At 39.6% G+C, this 20,466-nt stretch overlaps 1 protein-coding gene across 2 annotated transcripts in view; it reads right to left on the bottom strand.

Annotated features, from left to right (window-relative positions):
• The window catches only part of LOC122811902, a 294,398-nt gene that overhangs the window by 177,544 nt on the left and 96,388 nt on the right, over nucleotides 1-20,466 (bottom strand). For both annotated transcript variants that reach the window (XM_044084055.1, XM_044084057.1), the window contains one exon: nucleotides 3,809-3,913. In XM_044084055.1, coding sequence (XP_043939990.1) covers nucleotides 3,809-3,913 — 105 coding nt within the window. The remainder of the gene's footprint in view (nucleotides 1-3,808; nucleotides 3,914-20,466) is intronic.

Here is a 20,466-nt window from a genome sequence, read left to right as displayed (position 1 = left end):
TGTATACAGTCAGACTTTCCCGGTTAACAAATGTAAAATAAAATAAAAATAATAAAAATAAATAAGTGATTAAAAGAGAATATTACTCACTGCTTACAGCTGAGGAAGTGGTACTAATATTGCCATATGTTGAATTATTTTCAGTACTAGATGCGAAGCAGAGGTTTTTGTCAGCTAAAGCTAGGTGAAAAATGTTAAAATTATGTGTTTAACATGCCATTAAGAGGATACTGATTCTGTAGACTTCCATTTGGTACTTTATCATTAACAGAGGTGTTTCAAAGAGATTTTGCTCAAGTCCTGAATGCTCTGCAAGGTGCTGTAAACATAATCACTGATCTCTTGGTGTGGATTATTGGGGTTATGTATGAGGAGAACACAAGAGACTAATACAGCTGTTAAATAGATTAAGACAACCATCATAATTTCAGGTTAAACAATAGTCTGACATACCCACCAGGACAGTGACAAAATAGTAAAAGGTGACATGATTGCAGTTTTAGAATATCTAATACTGAGAGTGATGCTCATGTCTCATACATGCCTTTTCTTGTACCTACTTATTTCAGCTTCTGTGTCATGTCTTTTCTACCCTACCCCTTGCTTTATCAGGAATTTTTCAGTGATGTATTTTATGATGCCTACCATGTATCATCTTCTGCACATGGCTGACTGCAGGAAGGTCATTATTTCCTTTTTATACTTCTCTGCTGGTCAATGGGGATTGCATATTTAGACCCCTTAGGCTTCCTCAAACTCTTTAAAGTGTAGGCCTTAAAGAATTTTACCGATTTTGTTTTGAATAATCTTTGTCCTTACTGTTTACAAAGATGTGGCTTCCAGAAATGTATATAAGACTGTAGGGGGAGCATGTATCAAGACCTTACTCCCAGCCACTGTCATGTCCAAAGCGAGACTCTCCAGAGCCTCGCCTGGAAGAAGGTGTACAGGCATCAGATATTGATTCTGTTCATCCTACATTGCTTCTATAGTGTCCATTATGTAGAACCCTGGTCAACAAAGGGTATTAAATAGTCCCTACCTCTCTGTCACTGTGCCAAAGGACAGGCATTGTCCATTGATTTGTTTAAAGACAGTATCTTATTCATGTATGGTGTCATTACAGATATTATTGACATGTTATACTTATCTAAATTTAAATAATATACTTCAGAAATGTTCACTGAGTACTTTTACTTACTCTGTGGGCCAGATTCAATAAAGCATACACCATTCTGAGTGAACAGACAGCACAGCCATAACTCACGCTTTCTTCCTCCTAAGTTTAGTTTTCTTACTGATATTCTTGCAGCTTTAAATACTGACATGGATTAATAAAGGTTACCACAAAGTGTAGACTACATGTACACTTAGTGTAATCTTTCTGAGTGACTTGAAAGCACAAAAAAATGTAATAAGAATTTTATTAAATATATATTGTGTGCACTTAGTGTAGGCTTTATTGAATCTGGCCCTGTATTTTAAATAATTTATTCTATTTCTAAGGAGTAGTGCTTTTAATAATTTAAAACTTGTATGGTTTCAGATTTGTAACACTCATATGCATCTATATTATATTTTATAACTACTATATAAATTATTACAAACCTAATATTATATGCAGTCTACTAGTATTATTGTCCATATCTGCTAGTGAGACAGCTCTTATATGAGATAAAATAAAATAATTTTAAAGAACACACTCCACTTTACACTGTCAAGACATCTGTACACTTCTATATTTAATGGTAACTAATTTTGAAGATATCATGTCCAGTGTACCTTCCAAAAAGGCTCATTCGCGGAATCCTACATTTATTTTTCCTTTGTTGCCCTGAAGCAGTTTGTCTGCCTCCCCCACATGCTTATTACTCTGTTCTTACACTTAGATCACCAAGTAAGAGAGCTCCAGAAACTGCTCTTCAGCTGAAATCAATTACTTCCTTTCAAAATGAGGTCCTATGCTTTTTCAGAACTCATTTTGTTTGGCAACTTCTATATCTATTCTATCAGTACAATATACATTATCTCTACATACATTTTATTTATCTATTTAACATTTATTTACCAGGAAAGTCGGACTTGGAATGTAGCCAATTTTCAGCGGAGGCTGAGGGAGTAACACTCCAGATGCATGTCTTTGAAATGTGGGAAGAAACCGGACCACCTGGAGGAAACCCACACGTATGCAGGGAGGACATGTAGACTCCACACAGAAGGAACTCCAGCTGAGAATCGAATCGGAGAACCTCTTGCTTTGAGGCGAGAATGCTACTGCTGCACCACTGCACTGTTATAGTGTAAATTTCAGCACGGAACCCAGTAACTCAAGAGCATATCTGCACCACTGTGCAAATGAGCATAGCTTTTAAAAAAAGCATTCTTGCAGAAGTACAACCCCCACCCATTCCTCCAATGATGGACGCTCACCCACCCCTCCTTGTAATATATTCTTACCTTGCTCCAAGGTCAATCAAAATTGAAGAAGGAAATCATTTGTAAACCAGATAAGTAATGATCATTGTTTCTCTGCTACTTGTTGATCTCAGGGAAAAGTGAATTACATGGCTTTAAGCCATTACTTGTCATTACAATAAGTAGCAATCAAATACCTAATAAGTGATGACATGTTGAGCAGAAGCAGCTCAAGCAACTCATAAATGAGCAGAGTTTGAGAAAGTTAAAGTGAGCATCAGTTTCTTTAGGTCCTTCTTTTTCTTTTTCTAATTTATATATTTTGGTCCTCCTCATCACAACTGACTTCATGATTTCTGGATGCCAGGCAGATTACTACGCACCTGCAACTCCTACAAAAACATTTCTTGGAGAAGAAGACTGGTAAATTGAGGAGCAGTCATCTGACTGGCCCTGCCAAGGACATTTTTTACCCTTTTTGAGCCATTGCTCCCTTGATGCCAGAGTGCAAAAAGTCACATACAGAAATATGTGCTTATGTACTCATAACAGTAACCGATACCAGGATTGATTATGATGTATATGTTGTTTTATTACTCATCTTACAAACCCTAAATGTCTACTTCTGGGTAGTCAGTTGAAAGAGAAGCCTACCAGGTCTTCCCAAGGAAGGGGAGCAGGGCACAAGTCCCTCAGTATCCTATGGGAAGGGATAAGTCTGGCTGGTTAAGGACTGACCCTTTATAGTAAAGGCACGGGTTGGGCAAAGGACTAGTGCTGCTTTCTTGCACCCTTGTGGAGGTCAGGGAGACACAAAATTTAGAAGCTGACAGTTAACAGGAGATATAAGTAAATATCAAAATCCTTTCACACATGGGATCGATGAGCAAATGTGCTAACAAGACTGCATTGCCAGGGTTTGCAGGAAGGTATAATGTTAAACCCCTCAACTCCACATTATGTTTAGGTGCCTGGCTACTTAAATCAAGCTCTGTGTTAGCACTCCCATCTCAGCAACCTACAAGGCTCTCCCCATGGAGGGATCCACAAGGATATTACTATAGCTATAGGAATGATGCATCAGATAGCCTTCAGTAGTAAGGAAACAAAAAATACATGATTCACATTAGGAAGAAAATAAATTGCATTATGACTATTTGTTGTTTAACCATGCTGTTCAACTTCTACATCCAGCCACCTTCTCAGGAAGCTTATTGAGAACAACAGCTTAAGTACTGATTACATGATAAGGCCTTCTTTATAAAGAACTCCCACTTATGTCTTAAGTTTATTTTATTGTTCCTTCTCCAACACACAGAAACACATATGCAGTTCCAGCTTCTAATTTCTAGCTACGGCTTTCTCAAGTTTGATTGCGGAATGATTGTCATACCTGTAAAACTTGCTTGCTCGATCTGTCCTTCATGATTATCTTCTTGGCCATTTGAGGCTGGGAACATGACTGGCTTTACAGGTGGAACTGGAGGAGAACCAGAATCTCACAAAAAGAAAAAGAATGGAATACAGTGTCATAATGACAGTCGTTAATTACACGTTTTATAGAAAAGAGTGAATACATACAGTAGTAATTTATTTAAGTACAGTCTACTGTTACATGCATTAAAGGCATATGCTTTTTTTTTTACATTCCTTTGTGACTAGAGACCCGATAGTGTCGCCTGGCAGATTGTGCCCCAACCCTGGTGCTCCAAAACGTCACAGATTCCCGACAGTAGCTATAATTGCTTACCTTTCAAAGCAGGATATTAAAGTTAACCTGAAACCCTTCCATACACTTCAGTCTCCAGCTCCATATGTAATAAAGTAGGTATAGCATAAATGCTAATAACTTCATGCCATATGATACAGCTTCTAGAGAGTTAAATCTGATTAAAAACATCATGCAGACTAATTGCATCTCCTCAGACTGTGTACTGTTTACTGGGTATCCTGACAAACACAGATAGATATATGACCTTGTGCCACCACAGGAGACATAGTTGCAGAAGAGAAGAAATATATCTGCATAACTGAAGAAAGATATTTGAATACAAGAGTCTATGTTTCTGAAAGTACAGTGCATAATTTACAGTAAAATGCCACAATTGTAACCTCCTGGGATTCTTCTTCTTCTTGGAATCCCAGATGACCATTGCCTTTGGATTCCAGCATTCAGTTTCTTCCTTACTGTCAGAATAGCCAAAAGACAAGAAAGCTGTAATATACCTTATTTCTGTATAAAAAGCTATTTATTCACTAGAAGGACATAACGTCCCTCAGAGGCTTTTGAGGCTTATCTTCCTTAGCTGAAGAACATAGTCAGGGACTGTCAATTTGGTAAACTGCAGGATTCATTAAAAAGAGGCATAATAGTTTGTGGGATAAAAAAATGTCATAATAGGGCCTTGCTTTTAAGTAAACAGACATAACCTTACCAAAAGTTGTGGATATATATGCAATGTAAGTGACATCATAAATGTTTGTGTCTTGTTTGTGTCTTTCAGCTTTTCCCGGTTAGGGGTCGCCACTGCGGAACTCCGGTCCGCTAATGATTGGCAGTAGAATTTTTATGTACTGGCTTGCCGGGCCTAACGCACAACCATCAACGAAGGAACGCCCATTCATGCATGTCGCCACACAGAAGACGCTCTGAGAATTCAACGGGCAATGTCTAACTGTGAGGCGACAACGCTACCGCAGCACCATCACTGCAGTCTCAAGTGACATCATAAATATGGAGTTAAAAGAATAAAATGTGGGTCAAATATAAAAAAAGATAAAAGGAGAGAAATAATGTGAGAATACATTGTAACAGTAATGAATATGACAGGGAACTATTCCAGAATGCTGAGTAACAATAATGAGGATAACAAATAGAGCCATGATGTGCACAAAGTCATGCAGCTGAAATTCAAGCCTCGTGTACCAGGTTTGGCTATTTGCATGAGTAAAAAAGTACTCTATTTTTAATCATTATTGGGTACTTATGTATTATCGCAACCATAGTTTGTCAGAATTTGCGGTGGTCTCGGCAGGAAGTTACTTTAGTGAAAATGGGACATTGCTGAGACTGCTGCAAATTCTGACAAATTTAAAAAATAAAATTAAATTAAAACTGTTGTAACCTTATTTTTTATACATAATATTCCAATTAGAAAAGATCTGCCTTAACTGATGCAAACCAGATTTCTAGTGAGAATGTGTAACAGTGTGGTTGCATTACGGTCATTTAAAAGACTTTTTATTTTAAAGTTTGCACTGTATTTGGCTTTGCTTGTGTTTTCTTTTTGTGATTGGCATGTTTGATAGCGTACACAGGTGGAAAGGGGTAGGATTATTAACATCACTTGCTGTTATCTTATGGAGTTCGTTATCTTAAAAAAAAGTTGGACCAAGCACGGGTAGGATTATTAAAATCATTTGTTGTTTTCTGATGGAGTTCGTTTTTTTAGAAAAGTTGAACAAAATTTAAAACATTACTGTTTTATAAATTTATCTGTGGTGGTGCAGCGGTAGCATTGTTGCCTCACAGCAAGAGGTTCTCCCGTTCGATTCTCGGCTAGAGTGCGGGGAGTGCCTTCTGTGTGGAGTCTGCATGTCCTCTCTGTGGTTGGGTGGGTGTTCGAAAGACATTCGTAAATGGGCGTGCCTTTGTTGAATGTTGAACATCAAGCTGGCACCTCGGCGTTCGTGAAAATCTACTGCCAATCATTAGTGGACCGCAGTTCTGCTGTGACGACCCCTAACCGGGAAAAGCCGAAAGACAAACAACAACAACTGTTTTATAAATTCATGAGAGGGATGTTTAAACAAGCGTATTGTCAGCATTCACGCCATTCTAAGCAACACGTTATTTAACTGAGAATGGAATGTTGCCGTGAATGCTGACAATATGTGGTTGCGATAATACGTAAATACCCATTCTTGTACTGTGCTGCAGTAAAATGTTTTCAAAAATGTGTAGAATAAAAATATACCTTTGCATGCTGTTAAAAAGAAAGCTGAAAATCAATTGTTTCTTGGCACTAATGAAGTGAAAGTTAATATAGTGAAATCTGAAAAGGGATCAGAAACACTGAGATAAGAGTGCAAATTGGACTGATGCAAGAAATACTTATAATTATTTAATGAAATGTTAGAAATGTGCACAGCATAATATTTTGTCTGAAGAAACTTTTGAAAACTTGGGCCTCAAAAATATAGAGAAGTGGGCTGTATGTACATTATTAACACATTCAGGGTACCAAGTAATGCCAAGGGGTCAAAGGTTACTGACATGAGTATAAAAATAAGAACTGCAAGATTCTTGATTGGTGTTCAGAAACAAAAAGCATAGAGCGTGACACAAAATAGCATGGTGAGTGTTCAAGCATACATATGAGGTGATTCAGAGAGACACATAGCACAGTCATGTTACTGAGAAAATAACACAGTATGCATTACATTCAGATAGATTACAATACACAAATGAGAGGCATCACATATGAAAATTGTAATCTCAAACATGGCATAGTGGTTCAAAAATGAATAAAAGTAGGAGAACGAGGCATTGTGAAAAGCTGTTCTAAATGCCAGTATTCTCTGGTGAAGAGGATTATCTGTTGTAACAAGATGCTACACAATGCATCTATATTAGTTGAGAAGCATTTATTAGTTGTCGCACTCAGAACCAGTGTCCATAGTATTGCTCACCCTCATATAACACATCACAGGTGAGCACACCAGCGCTAACCTGCCATCATGACTGGGACAGTTTCTCCAATCACTCCACTCCCAGGTTCTCCTCCATTGGTGGCTACCATCTGAATGGCAGCCTAATGGGGTCCCCATGCTGTAGTTGTTTATATAGTACTATGTTTAGCTCAGAAGCATTTGTTAGTTGCTGCTCTCAGAGCCAGTCAACTGCTACCATGTTGACACAGGCACCATATGGGAACTTGCAGACATGGGCCAGTTTCACATGGAATCATGGAGGATGCATAGAATTCCTATCAAAGTGGGCACTAAGATCTGTGTGGTAATCCTTACCACAGGGACCTTCTAGCATCCAATGGGTGCACATTAGGAGCTTCATAAGTGTGTGTCTGACTCATGAATCCAATACCAGTTCCTTGATGTGATGCTGCAGCTTGTGTCTAAGCTTATATGGTTCCCACAGAAAGCAGAGAAAAGGATCACCTCTATGCAAGCATTCTGTGAATTAGCTTTTTCTCCTGTGGTTCTCAAACCATTGACTGTACCACATCACTGCCAGGACCCTGGCTGCTCCACATGGCAATTAACTGGAAAGGCTTCCACTCCAGCAACTGCCAAGTGGTGTGCAGTGCACAGGGTATAATCTAAAATATGTCTATGCACCATCTTGGCAGTTACCACAACTGCCACATGTAGCAAGTCTGCAACATATACCAGCAATCTGTACAGGGTGATTTTCCACAGGGTTATCTAATTGGCAGGACCTCACATGTCCCTCACACAGTTAATGATAACCCTCCATTGACATAGGCCATAGGCTACTCATATTGGTGTCCACTGCTGTGTGCTGCAAATGATGCAGCATATGCCTTAGAACAGTGGCTCAGGAACCCCATCTACAGACCTCAGACCATGGTGGACATGGCATATAACACCACACTGTTGCAGATTTGTACCATTGTTGAGCATGTGGTCAGGTTGCTAAATGACCACTTGTGTGGCTTATATACATCTGGTGGTGTGTGTGCACCATTTTACACAACACAGTACTATGTAGTCAACTACAGCATGGGTACACCATCAGACTACTATTCAGATTGTAGCCACCAGTGGTGGAAGAGCTGGGAGAAGAATCATTGAAGGAACTAGTTGCAGGATCACCCTATGCGAGGCTGAGGCAGGTGCAATACATGGGGGTTCTGGCAAAAAGATGGTGTCTAATCCACAACATGACAGAGGCAACATAGAACAAAACTTGATGGATGCAATTGTGCTCCCAGGCTATGAGTACAGTAGACTGTATGGCCATGTTGTGTACTGGATGTTAACTAACGCACACATGTCTGAGAATTGAGCAGGGCACAATCATCACCAGTTGCACAGGTGGAGAGGGGTTCAGTGACATGGAACAGCAATGCTAACATTCATACAGGGGTTATGAGTGGTGGATACAGTAGCCAGGCATACAGGTAGGTGGTTGGGAAGTCAAGAATCACATCATCAATGAATAGATTGAAACTTTCAGGAGGGAAATGCTAGCTAGGTGGATTGGGTGGCCCTGCAGCACTACAATCACATGCATCCCAAGCAAAGGTAAGCATAGCACTTCAGTAGCATGTACAGAACCCCTGCTGTAGCTCCCCATGTTGGAAGATAGTAGAGTGCAGGTGTCCAAATCCATATGGGTGGCCATATTGTAGCACTGCTTTCTGTACACCCCAGGTGTATATAGGGTTATAGGTAGCTATTAGGCATGTGGTCTTGGAGACAATTGAAAGTTTGGCCCAATTTCTGATTTGCCCTAAAACACCGTCTGGTTAAAGGACTTGCTCAAGCTCACTCAGTAGACAAATGGAGTCTGTGGCAATCAAACCCTGGTCCAGGAAACAGCTTGTTAATAACTCATAACTTAACCCTCTGCTCTAACTGCCAGTCTATGCTATAGATGGCATGACTAGGAGTGATAGTTCTGTGGAGTGTATCTACAATGAAGCCAGGAGAGTGTCAATCATGGTTATGAGACTGCCTACCCCTATAGGTGGAGGCAGCCACCGAAAGTCTGAATGGCAATGCCCCTTCCCTCATATACCAGATCATTCCTGATATTGCTACAGGAGGTAGCTTCACAAAGGAATTCTGTGCCCGCTTAGATAAATGTATAGAACTTTCACTCCCAACCAGATCTAAATATAATGGGAAATTTTAAAACAAACCACCCTGGTGGTCCACCACCATAAATAAACTCTACCAAAAAAAAAAAAACTTCCTTAAAGTATACAACAGATTAAAAGATCCTTGTAGTAACAATAACATCAGAAAAAATAAATAATACTTGAAAAATACTATTAGGTCAACTAAAGCAGCCCATGAATTTAGGTTAGCATCTGAAGCTAAGGACAATTACAAATCCTTCTTCAGCTAAATTAGGAAATTAGGAAATAACACAAAGTGTTTTGAACTTTTACTGGCACCACCTACTCTGATCCAGTAGGTATTGCCAATATACTAGCAAACAAATTCAGTATGAAATTTACTCTAGAGATGGCTGTCCAAAACCCACTTATCCCTAAATCTCTAAGACCCCCACTATCACTAAAGAACATGTACTGAAGGTATCTCCAAGACTAAAAATACTTCCTCCATGGGATCTGACAATGTACCTGGCTGTTTTAATAAACAGTATTAAATAAGCCCCAGCAAAACCACTCCTTAAACTATTTAACCCGTGTTTAGCCACTGGCTTTGTCCCTGATGTTTGATGCACAGCAGTAATGATGCCACTTCACAAGGGTGTCCCCACCACTGACTTTATGAATTATAGGCCCATCAGCCTGACAAGTCTTATTTGCAAAGTCATGGAACATATTATAACTGACATGATAAATTATGTTATTAAAAATCTCATCAGGTTAGATCCACAGCAGTTTAACTTTGTCAAGGGTACAAGACCTAATCCTTAGGGTGTGGGTAGCAGGTGAATCATCAGAGAGTATGATGCTGGCCAGCTTGTGTCCTGCAGGGCTCAGTGCTGGGGCCTCTTTTGTTTGGCATTAATTTTTCTGATCACAAGACCATGAACCAAGACCTCTGGCTAAGCAAGTTTGCATATGACTCTAAACTAGGTATCATTATCAAATCCCCCTCTGATACCTTAGCCCTTCACAAAACTTATACTCATAAATACCTGGTGTGCTAAATGGCCTAAAATGTGTTGTATTGTCATATTTGTAAATAAACCCTCCCCAAGCATGCAATGTAGACAGCATCCAACTCTAAATTTAGAATGCTGTTAAAGACCTTGGAATTTGGATTGATAATTTATTGTCCTTTGATTATCATGTAACGACAGTCGTTATAAAGTCCTTCTACTTAGTAAAGCTAATTATAAAAGGAATATCATACAGATTGAAAGAGGTCATTTTTCCCTTATTTTCAGCATTGATTAAGCCAATTATTGAATACAATCCCCCTTTCTGATGTACCTCAACAAAAAACCCAGACGTTCTTAACTAAACAGATCACTGGCTTAAAAACACTAAGCTATCAAAAAAGAGTGGGGGCATTGTTATTCAACATCTTATAGACTCCTGAGGGGAGATCTGTATTGTCTTACCTTCTGTACCGTTAGCGGCAGTGGTCCTAGAACTCTTGTATCAACAGAAATCAAGTAGGCCCACAAATACCACAACCAGGATCTAATTTTTCATCAGCAAATAAAACAACCATAGGGGTGTGTGATCTGCTTCACCCCTTCAACACTATATTTTGAAGCACACCTCAATTCTACAGGTCAGTGTCAGTTACTAAACTGGCAGTAGTCCATAATAAACACATACCTGCTTATTCAAACACTCTCTTACTAAACCTCAAGCATCTACAATTCCAACACCTATACTTTTAATTTTAATTCCAAGCAAACTTCCTTTACTAAATGATCCTCTATAACACACACCTCTTAAACACTAGGTAGTCAAATACATTTTGTGCTACTGCTTTTGATAACAACTGACATATTACTACCACCACCTCTCATAAGCCATCACTTTATCATCTACACCCCCTTTACCTTTATAACAATTGCATCTTCTCATAAGCATAACTCCGCACATCCTTGCAGATGGAGCACTCTCTCACCTGTACATCACTCAATGCTACAAGCATCAAGAATAGGATTAATAACATTAGGATCTTTCTGAACTCCTGGTTTCCATTACTGAATATTGGCTCAAACGATTATGCCAACACCAAGGGCAGGGTTGGCATAATGGTTAAAGTCATTATGTCACAGATGAAATGTACAGGGTTTGATTATAACCTCTAATTATTGACTAGGCTTGTAATAGTCTGCAGCCTGGTAGAGTAGTTTTCACCTAGGAACTACCATATGCACCACTTCTTTACCAGTTATAACTATAACTTTGATGCCTAACCAGGTAAAAGGGTTAGAGGCGGTGTGATGCTACTGTAAAAATCAGTCAACATTTGACTTGCTGTCCAAGCCACTTCATTTGTTGACCCCTGCTGGCTTCTAATCAAATTCCCAATTAACTCCACACAGCAACTCTACCTGGCCATTACCTACCTACCACACCCAGCATCAATCCACAAATTAAAAAAAAATCTACTACTGCCCATACTTTTTCCTCATCAAACCTAATAAAACAGTATTATTCTATGAGACTTTAATCTAAATCTATTGGGAACCTATAAAACATGACCTAACTGCATTTAGATTCATAGGCTCATAGGTTGGTACTAGGCTATCGGCCCTAGGGCCTGTACAAGCCTAGCCATAACAATTCCCTGGATATTTCTTCCCACAGTATTTACTTCCCTTGACCCCTGTCTTGCAGGGTGACTGACGTGATCCCTGGGGTGAATTTTCTATCTCCCATCCAATCGCCAAGGTTCCTTTTGAAGAGGGCCAGTGAGGCACTCTGCTTGACATGTATGGGCAGTCTATTCCAGAGTATGGGGAGTCTCTGGGTCAGGAACCTATCCCTCCAGCGTGTTTTGTTCATTGTGATGACAAGGTTTAGATTCCTGGAGCATGTGGCTCTGAGAGATTGGGATTTCTTTAAGTGGAGCATGTCCAACAGCTCAGGGTTTGACATGCCCTTGTATGTTAAGCAGAGATTGCCTCTGAGTAGACGATATGCCACAGAGTACAGCTGGAGTTTTTTTAGATGGTCAGCATATGGCATCTGCTTTAGGCCTGTGATTCTTTTAGTGAGGTATTTCTGCGACCTTTCCAGCTGTTGCAGATGTCTTGTGAGGTACATACCAAACGGGGCATTGTAATCTATAATGGGTCTAATGAGGGATGAGTACAGTGGGGCAATGACCTCCTTTTTTCTGGATGAAAAGCCCTTAGTGATAAAGTGTGCCACATAGGATTTCCTGACTGTTGTGGCGATGTGGTTATCGAAGGTGAGACCACGGTCCACATGTGTCCCTAAGTCTCTCATCACACTTTCAGTGTTTAGTGTACTGCCACCTATGTGGTAATTCATGGGTACATGTTTTTTCCCAAAGGGAATAATTATAAATTTCTTGGCCTTAAGTTTGAGCCCATGGCTCTGGCACCAAGCATCTGTTTATGTAAGGCCCTTTTGTAGAATATCCACATCATTTGGGGATTCAATAATGGCTCCCAGTTTGCAGTCATCTGCAAACTTTGTTAGCCAGAGTCCCTTAGTGTTGGGCTGTACTTCAGAGAAGTAGATGCCAAACAAGAGCGGTCTCAGGACTGAACCCTAAGGTACTCCACTTGTCACTTGTCTGGAGCTGGATTTGGAGTCGGCTACTTTTACAGTCTGGGTTCTGTCAGTAAGCCAGTTGGCAACCCATCGAGTGATGTAGGGATTTATGCCCAGCTTAGTAAGTTTATCTATGATTCCAGAGTGGGGGATGATGTTGAAGGCCTTGGCGAGGTCCAGATAGGCTGTATGGACCGCCTTACCCTCGTCCACAGCTCTGGAGACTGATTCAAAGAAGTGAATCAGGTTCAGGAGACAAGATCGGCCCTTCACGAACCCAAACTGGGTGGGGTCCAGTGTTTGAAGGTTGCCAGTGTCTTTGTTTATAAGTTCCATGATAATGCGTTCCATGTCCTTGCAGATCAGGCTCGTCAGACTCTGATGGGGCGGTAGTTCCTAGGATCCAAGATGGATCCCCCTTTGTGGAGTGGGATAACTGTAGCTGTGCGCCACTCAGTGGGCATGAAGCCTGAGGTGAGGCTATGATTAAACATGACACTTAGGTGAGGTGCCGGTTCATTTTGTAGTTCATGTAGTACACAGCCCTGGATGCCATCTGGTCCCATGGATGCTGTATTCTTAGCTTTGGAGAGTGCGGTTTCTACCTGTGTTGCCATGATTACCGGAATGTGGCAAGATGGGCTTTTTAGGGGGTGAGAGGGGAGTGAAGTTGGCACTAAATTGATCTGCCAGGATATTGGCAATATCCTTGGGATCAGTATATTTAATGCCATTCTGTTGTAGCTTAGAGTAGATCTGAACATTCCCATTTAGATTCTTGACATAACTATAGAATGCTAACTGCAAGTTACTCCAATTAACGAATAACAGTAATTGACCCAACCTCAGATCAAATCACCACTCATTACTGGACCTTATAATTATTTCTTACTTTGCCAGTATCTCCTCTATCTCTCACCTTCCTACCTTCAGTGGCCACTGCCCTATTACCTTCACTTTACAAAATCTTAAAATTAAATACTCCCCAAGAATAATTTCCTTCAGGTCCTAATCCTTCACACAGTCCCCCACTCTACATGCATGTCTTTCCCCTATCAGTTGGTGCCCACTAGTTTCTCTTTCTGATGCTAACGTGGCTGCCAACAAATTCTCTGAACTTCTTCTCTCACTTCAGGACACACACTTCCCCATGGTAACTAGATTGTTAAAGGATTCAAACTCACTGGCTTATCAAAGGACTTAAAGCTTTAATGGAACTACTAGATGAAGCCTGACAAACTTTGAAACAACCACCCACAGCAGCAAATGAGACCATTACCCATCTCTGAGGAACACCATTAAACATTCTATCCATTTTGTCAAAGCTAAACCCTGCAGTGATCTCAAATCTCCCTCCTTCACTTACTTAAATTATTCTGGAAGGAGGTGAACAATATAATGGGAAGATCCCCTCCAAATGAAGCATCCAATCTAGGCTTTATATCTTGCCTTTCTGGTAACTTCACAAAATCCAGCTTCATCAGAGAACACTTTCTCACCATCTCACAATCCCAATTACTCACACACACAATACTCAAGGAGGGCCTAGCCCTCCAGAATTCATTCCACCCTTCTAGTTCTCTCAAGTCACTACTGCACATATTGGCTTATACTTGAACAAATTCCACATAACTCTCTGGACCAAACAATATTTGCTTGTGTTTTTTTTTACCACTGCAGAGACTATGTTGCTACTCCACTAAAGGACATCTGTGTCCTCTTTCTCACCATCCATACTATTCCAGCTATCAAGGAATCCTCCTTTGTCAGACCTATACTTAAAGTATTCAAGCCAAACTGCTGCAGTTATTTTTGCCCCATATCCACCCTATCTAGACTAGGCAAAGTTATAGAAAAAAATAATTTGTAATCAACTTACCTCCCACCTACAAAAAATATTTCTTGCTTAACAAAAAAAAAACATGATTTTTGGGCTGAGAGAAGATCCGTAACAGACCTCTGGACTCTGTCTGATGACATTTTATTCAATATGGATAAGGGAGAGTCTGTCTGGTGCTGCATTTATTTGTCTATCCTAAGCATTTGATTTGGTTGACCACTCAATCCTTCTTTTCTAACATCAAGACATTGGCATCAGCCCTGACTCTGCCAATTAGATCAAAAACTTCCTATTATAAACAGATCTTTCAGGATAAAGATAGGGTCTCCTCTCTCTAACAACACCTACACTCACTAAAGACTTCCACAAGCCTCTATTCTTGCCTCAGTTCGATTCACAGTCTTCATCAATAATCTCCTCTTAGATCTCCACTAACTTCCACTATGTCTACATGCCAATGGTATGGTCATCTACAGGTCTGATCTTTCTATAGAACTACAACTATAAAAAGACCTCCTTCTGCTACAGAGCTGACTCAGCTCCAAAAAAACTGTTATTGACCCTAAAAAATCCAAGGTCACGCCAACTGGCATCCAGAAAAGATTGATCAGCTAGGCCCCCTACCACTTTATATCATAGACTATGACAATACTTTCATTGACTCCACCATTTCCATTAGTTATCTGGCTATATGGCTAGACCAGTCTTTAACCTCCAAGAAGACATTAAAAATCCATAAACCCAAGGTCAATTACTTACTATTTTGGGCTAACAAAATCTCTCAGTTAATTTCCACCCCTGCCAGAACAGCTATAGCCAAAGGTATCCTTCTAACACTACTTGAGTATGGACTTACCTTGGTTGCCTCCACCAATGCCCAAAAACCTAACACCCTTTAAACCTTCTTCATTAAAATCTACCAGCAGCTGGTATCCATCTCCCCTTGGAATGAACATCATTGCCTCACTCTATCAAAGGTTTAGTTGCTGCCAATACAAGTCTTTACCAATCTTCTTGACTCCCTTTTTTTCAAAGTACTTCAAAAAGACTGTACCCCACCTCAACATTGTTTGTAGTAACTCCAGCCTATAAACTCAGGAAGCTCAACTGTACAAAATCCTTCTTTCATACTTCATTTTACTAGTCATACTTTATCAGTCATTGCCGAAGAACTATGGCACTCTCTTCCTCGTGACTTAATTGAGTTCCCTGACAACTCAGTTTTCAGACCTCAACAAGTACTTTCTGAAAAAGCAGTATGAGTGGAACTATCAGACAACACGGCATGTTATATAACTGCGCACCACAGAGGAGAGCCCTAACAAGCGATACCCCCTCACCCTCTTTCTATTTATTCAGCCATTCTCAACTGTTTGCATACCTACCTGAGGAGATAATACCAAACTGCTCTGATAAAACTCCTTAGAATCTAATCCCTCACATAATCAATTGAGGGCTTACACATTTACAAATATCAGGTTGGCTTTATTGGTCTCCACAATTTAGTATCAACTTACAGGAATTCCATCAGCTGATAACTCCCCCCACCTGCCTGCACAAAACCTCCTCTTCCAGCTCTACTACTGACTGGATCCTGACTAACTCCTCCAACCTCTACCATAATCCATCTACCCTACCATACTCCTTAAGTGAATATTTTCCTATTTCCATTCTAAGACACGCTACCCAACTACCCAAATCACACCTTTCAGAGACTGTCGTAAACTCTCTAACTTTAATATCTCCCAATTTAACTCCATACTGTCTAGTATTGACTGGTCCATCCTCAGGCATATCCCTCTCAATGAGGCAGTGGGTAGATTTAACAGTATCTTCTTGGACATCCTAAACTCCCTTGCCCCCTCTAGGAGAATTAGAATCAAACCTAACTATGCTCCCTGGCTTTCTAAAGATACTATATCTCTAATACATAAAAGAGACAGTGCTTGGAAAGCCTGGGTCAAAACAAAACAATTAACAGAATCTTGCCAAGAAACAAATAAATAAGGACAAAAAATCCTACTACAGCTCTCTGCAAATCAATAGCAAATCCAACCCTCGTAAGTGTTAGTCTACTCTAAATAAAATTGTTTGTCCAGGCTACCCTTCCAATCCCTCCACTTTCCTCAATAATCACTTCATTGACACAATTCAAAAACTCACACCCTCCAGCTCCAACACAACTGCTCCCCCTGTCTAACCCACTCAACACAAACCTCTTCACCTTTCAACCTGTTCCCAGTCCCTACATTAAATCTCTTCTTCTGAAACTTAAACCCTGCTCTCCCTCCAAAGATAATCTTCCTGCTACCTTCCTCAAACTAGCTGCTGAATCTAACGCCTATCCTGTATACATACTAATAAACAGATCCATTCAAGAAGCAACATTCCCTCTCATTTGGAAATCCTTCTGTACCATCCCAGTGCACAAAGGGGGAAACTCTACTGACCCATCCAACTACAGACCCATCACCATCCTATCCCATCTATCTAAAATACTTGAGAAATGCATTCACTCACAGCTTATCAACTATCTATTCCAACAAAACCTCCTTAACCCCACTCAACATGGTTTTCAGCCAAGCCATAGCACAGCTACTGCCCTCCTATATTTTACTCATACTGTCACTGAGGACTGTGATAATAACAACTCACATCCTGTCTCTTCATTGATCTCTCCAAAGCGTTTGACACTATCTCTCACCCTTTACTGCTGTCCAAGCTATCCAATCTCAACCTATCTCCTGCCTCCCTAACCTGGGTCTTTAGCTACCTCTCTGGTAAGCTACAATCTGTCATATGGCTCTCTTCCTGCTCTCCTTCCATTCCAGTCACATCAGGTGTTCCACAGGGTTCCATCTTGGGCCCCTTCCTATTTAGCATTTTTACTAATGAACTATACACATCCTGTAAACAATCATCCCTAATCAAATACGCTGATGACTCAACTCTCATCTCCATCTCTAGCAATATCTCTGAACTCCATGCCCACACACAGGACACCTTTCTATCCATTGAAAAGTGGCTGTCTGACAATCTACTCATCCTAAACCCCAAAAAAAAAAAAAAAACTCTTACTCTTTCTCCCCCATTCTCTCTCCCCTTATAAGTCCACCTTTGTTATCACATCCTCCAATAATGCCATCATACAGCTTGAACCCCACACAAAACTCCTAGGCACCATCATTGACAATGATCTAAATTACATATTCTTCAATGTATTAAAAAAAACTCACTGGAAACTAGGCCTGCTTTATCGTAGCAGAAAATTTTTATCCTCCAATTCTAGACTCTCCTTCGCACAGGCACTTCTCCTCCCCTCCATTCTATATGCTGCTCTAATCCTAATCAACATCCATTCCACAACCTTGTCCAAACTTCAACAAACTTACCATAAAATAGCTAAATATATCACTAACTCCCCTTACAATTTGCACCATTGCCTTGTACTCAACTCCCTCCACTAGCTTGAACTCCCCCAACAAGTCCTTATATCGCAATTTCAAATAATGCACTCTATACTATACAAACCATCTTCCTGCCCAGCTCTCTCCTCTCTGGTATCCCCCTACACCCCCTCTAGGACCCTCCACACCTCAAATCAGCAAATCCTAGAAATCTATCAACCAAAGAAAAATGTGGGCAAACTACTCTATAACTGCTCTGTAGCCCAAGCTTGGAACAAACTTCCTATACACATACACTCCATTACCCAACCATTACACTTCAGAAAAGAGCTCAGACTTTACCTACTTAACACCAAGACATGCCCATGTCAGGACCCTACTTATCTCCTCCACACTCTTGTATTTCATTCCCATCATAAGTGTATTCACACTAGTATGAACCATTTTCACTTTTTAACCAAACTGGTACTTATTCTGATAAATGCAGTCTCTAAATACTGACAGCTTACTTTTTTGCTGTTGATTCTGTCATTTATCTGTAGTGTTACTTGTCTGTTATTATGTGTTTGTTGCTCATTATTTATTTGTTTATCTGCTGTATTTGTAATTGTACTATCTTGGAGCATCAGATTTTATTATACTGTATGCTATGTAACTGGAGCTTTTCTCCTTGGGTCTCCACTAAAAATGGGCTACTCGCTCAACTGGACTAACCCGGTTAACAAATGCCAATAAATAAATATGTACCCTTACAGTCTTAAAAAAAGTAAAAAGTCTTGGGCATTCAGAGGCCAAGTCGCTTGAAGCATTGTTATGTCATTAAGGTGTCCTTTGAATATATCCTATTGGCCTTCACTACAGAAGGTTTAAAGCTTTGCACAGTAAAGACTCCAGCTTGGCTGTTTTTTTTTTTTTGTAGTTTTTAATGACTGGTTTAATAGTAATTATATATATATATATATATATATATATATATATATATATATATATATATATATATATATATATATATATATATATATATATATATATATATATATATATATATATATATATATATATATATATATATATATATATATATACATACACACACACACACACACACACACACACACACACACACACACACACACACACACATATATATATATATATATATATGGGTCTACTTTCTCTTACTAAAATTATGTTTCATCGAACATCAAGTAGCCAAGACCACTTTTCTGAATTTACAGTATACTGAACACTGACTTTCACGAACCACAAAACACCAAAAGTACACCTGTGGCAAAAACAAAAAAACACACATTTCCTAACATTTTTGCAGGGGGGCAAGCCCTCTGCACCCCCATACCACCTGCAAATTATATATACCAACTGTGAGATTGCCCTACAGTAACAAAAAGGGCGGATTTTACAATCTTAACTGTAGTGAGATCTCCATTTAAATGCTACTCTGCTGTGAAAATAATTTTTTGTATGCTCTAAATTGCTAACATTACCTTCATATCTGCCATGCCACAGAACTGATACTGTCTATGAGAAGGTACATAAACACTGTATGCTTGTACTTTTCGCACTACCAGCTTCATGTTTATTATTTCGCTGACATGAACTTTGGCAAACTCAGAGCCTGAAATACTGTACATTTGGAAAAAAATTGAAGTCCGATAAAATGTAATTTCGGTAAGAGAAAGTAGACTCATATATACGTATGGGTCCACTTTACAATTTCGAAATACCGAAATTCTGAATTTCAGTATTTCAAAATTATATATCCGAATCACAAAATCACAAAACCACAGAAGTGCGAAATTCAAAATCTCGAAGCTCGGAGATGTTGAATTAGCATGTCTGGTGGTGTGGTGTGTGAATGGATGGGTGGAAGTTTAGGTAAGTATGTATGTGTAACTGTTTTGGTTAGTGGCTTTAGTGTGTGTCAGTGTGTGTTGTGACTGTGACGTGTGTGTGTGTGTGTGTGTGTGTGTGTGTGTGTGAGGGACTGTAAAATGTGTGGTTGTGAGTTTCCTTTGTATGTCTGTTTGTGCGATCTTGGAGTTAGTATGCTTATCTGTAGTGTAGGATTGCATGTTTGATTGTGGGGGGAAGTTATGTGTATGCGTGTGCTGTATGTGTATTGTACGTTCGGGATTTTAAATTTCGCCGTTATGGGGTTTCGGGATTTAGTGTTTTCAGCTATGTAATTTCGAAATACTGAAATTCGGGATTTCAATATTTTGGGATTACATAGTGAACCTATATACATATATATATATATATATATATATATATATATATATATATATATATATATATATATATATATATATATATATATATATGGGTC

The sequence above is a fragment of the Protopterus annectens genome, chromosome 9.part0 (genome assembly GCF_019279795.1).
Source record: "Protopterus annectens isolate FY-2018-M chromosome 9.part0, PAN1.0, whole genome shotgun sequence".
In the NCBI taxonomy this organism is placed as follows: Eukaryota; Metazoa; Chordata; order Ceratodontiformes; family Protopteridae; genus Protopterus; species Protopterus annectens.
This window is presented reverse-complemented; position numbering and strand designations above follow the sequence as displayed.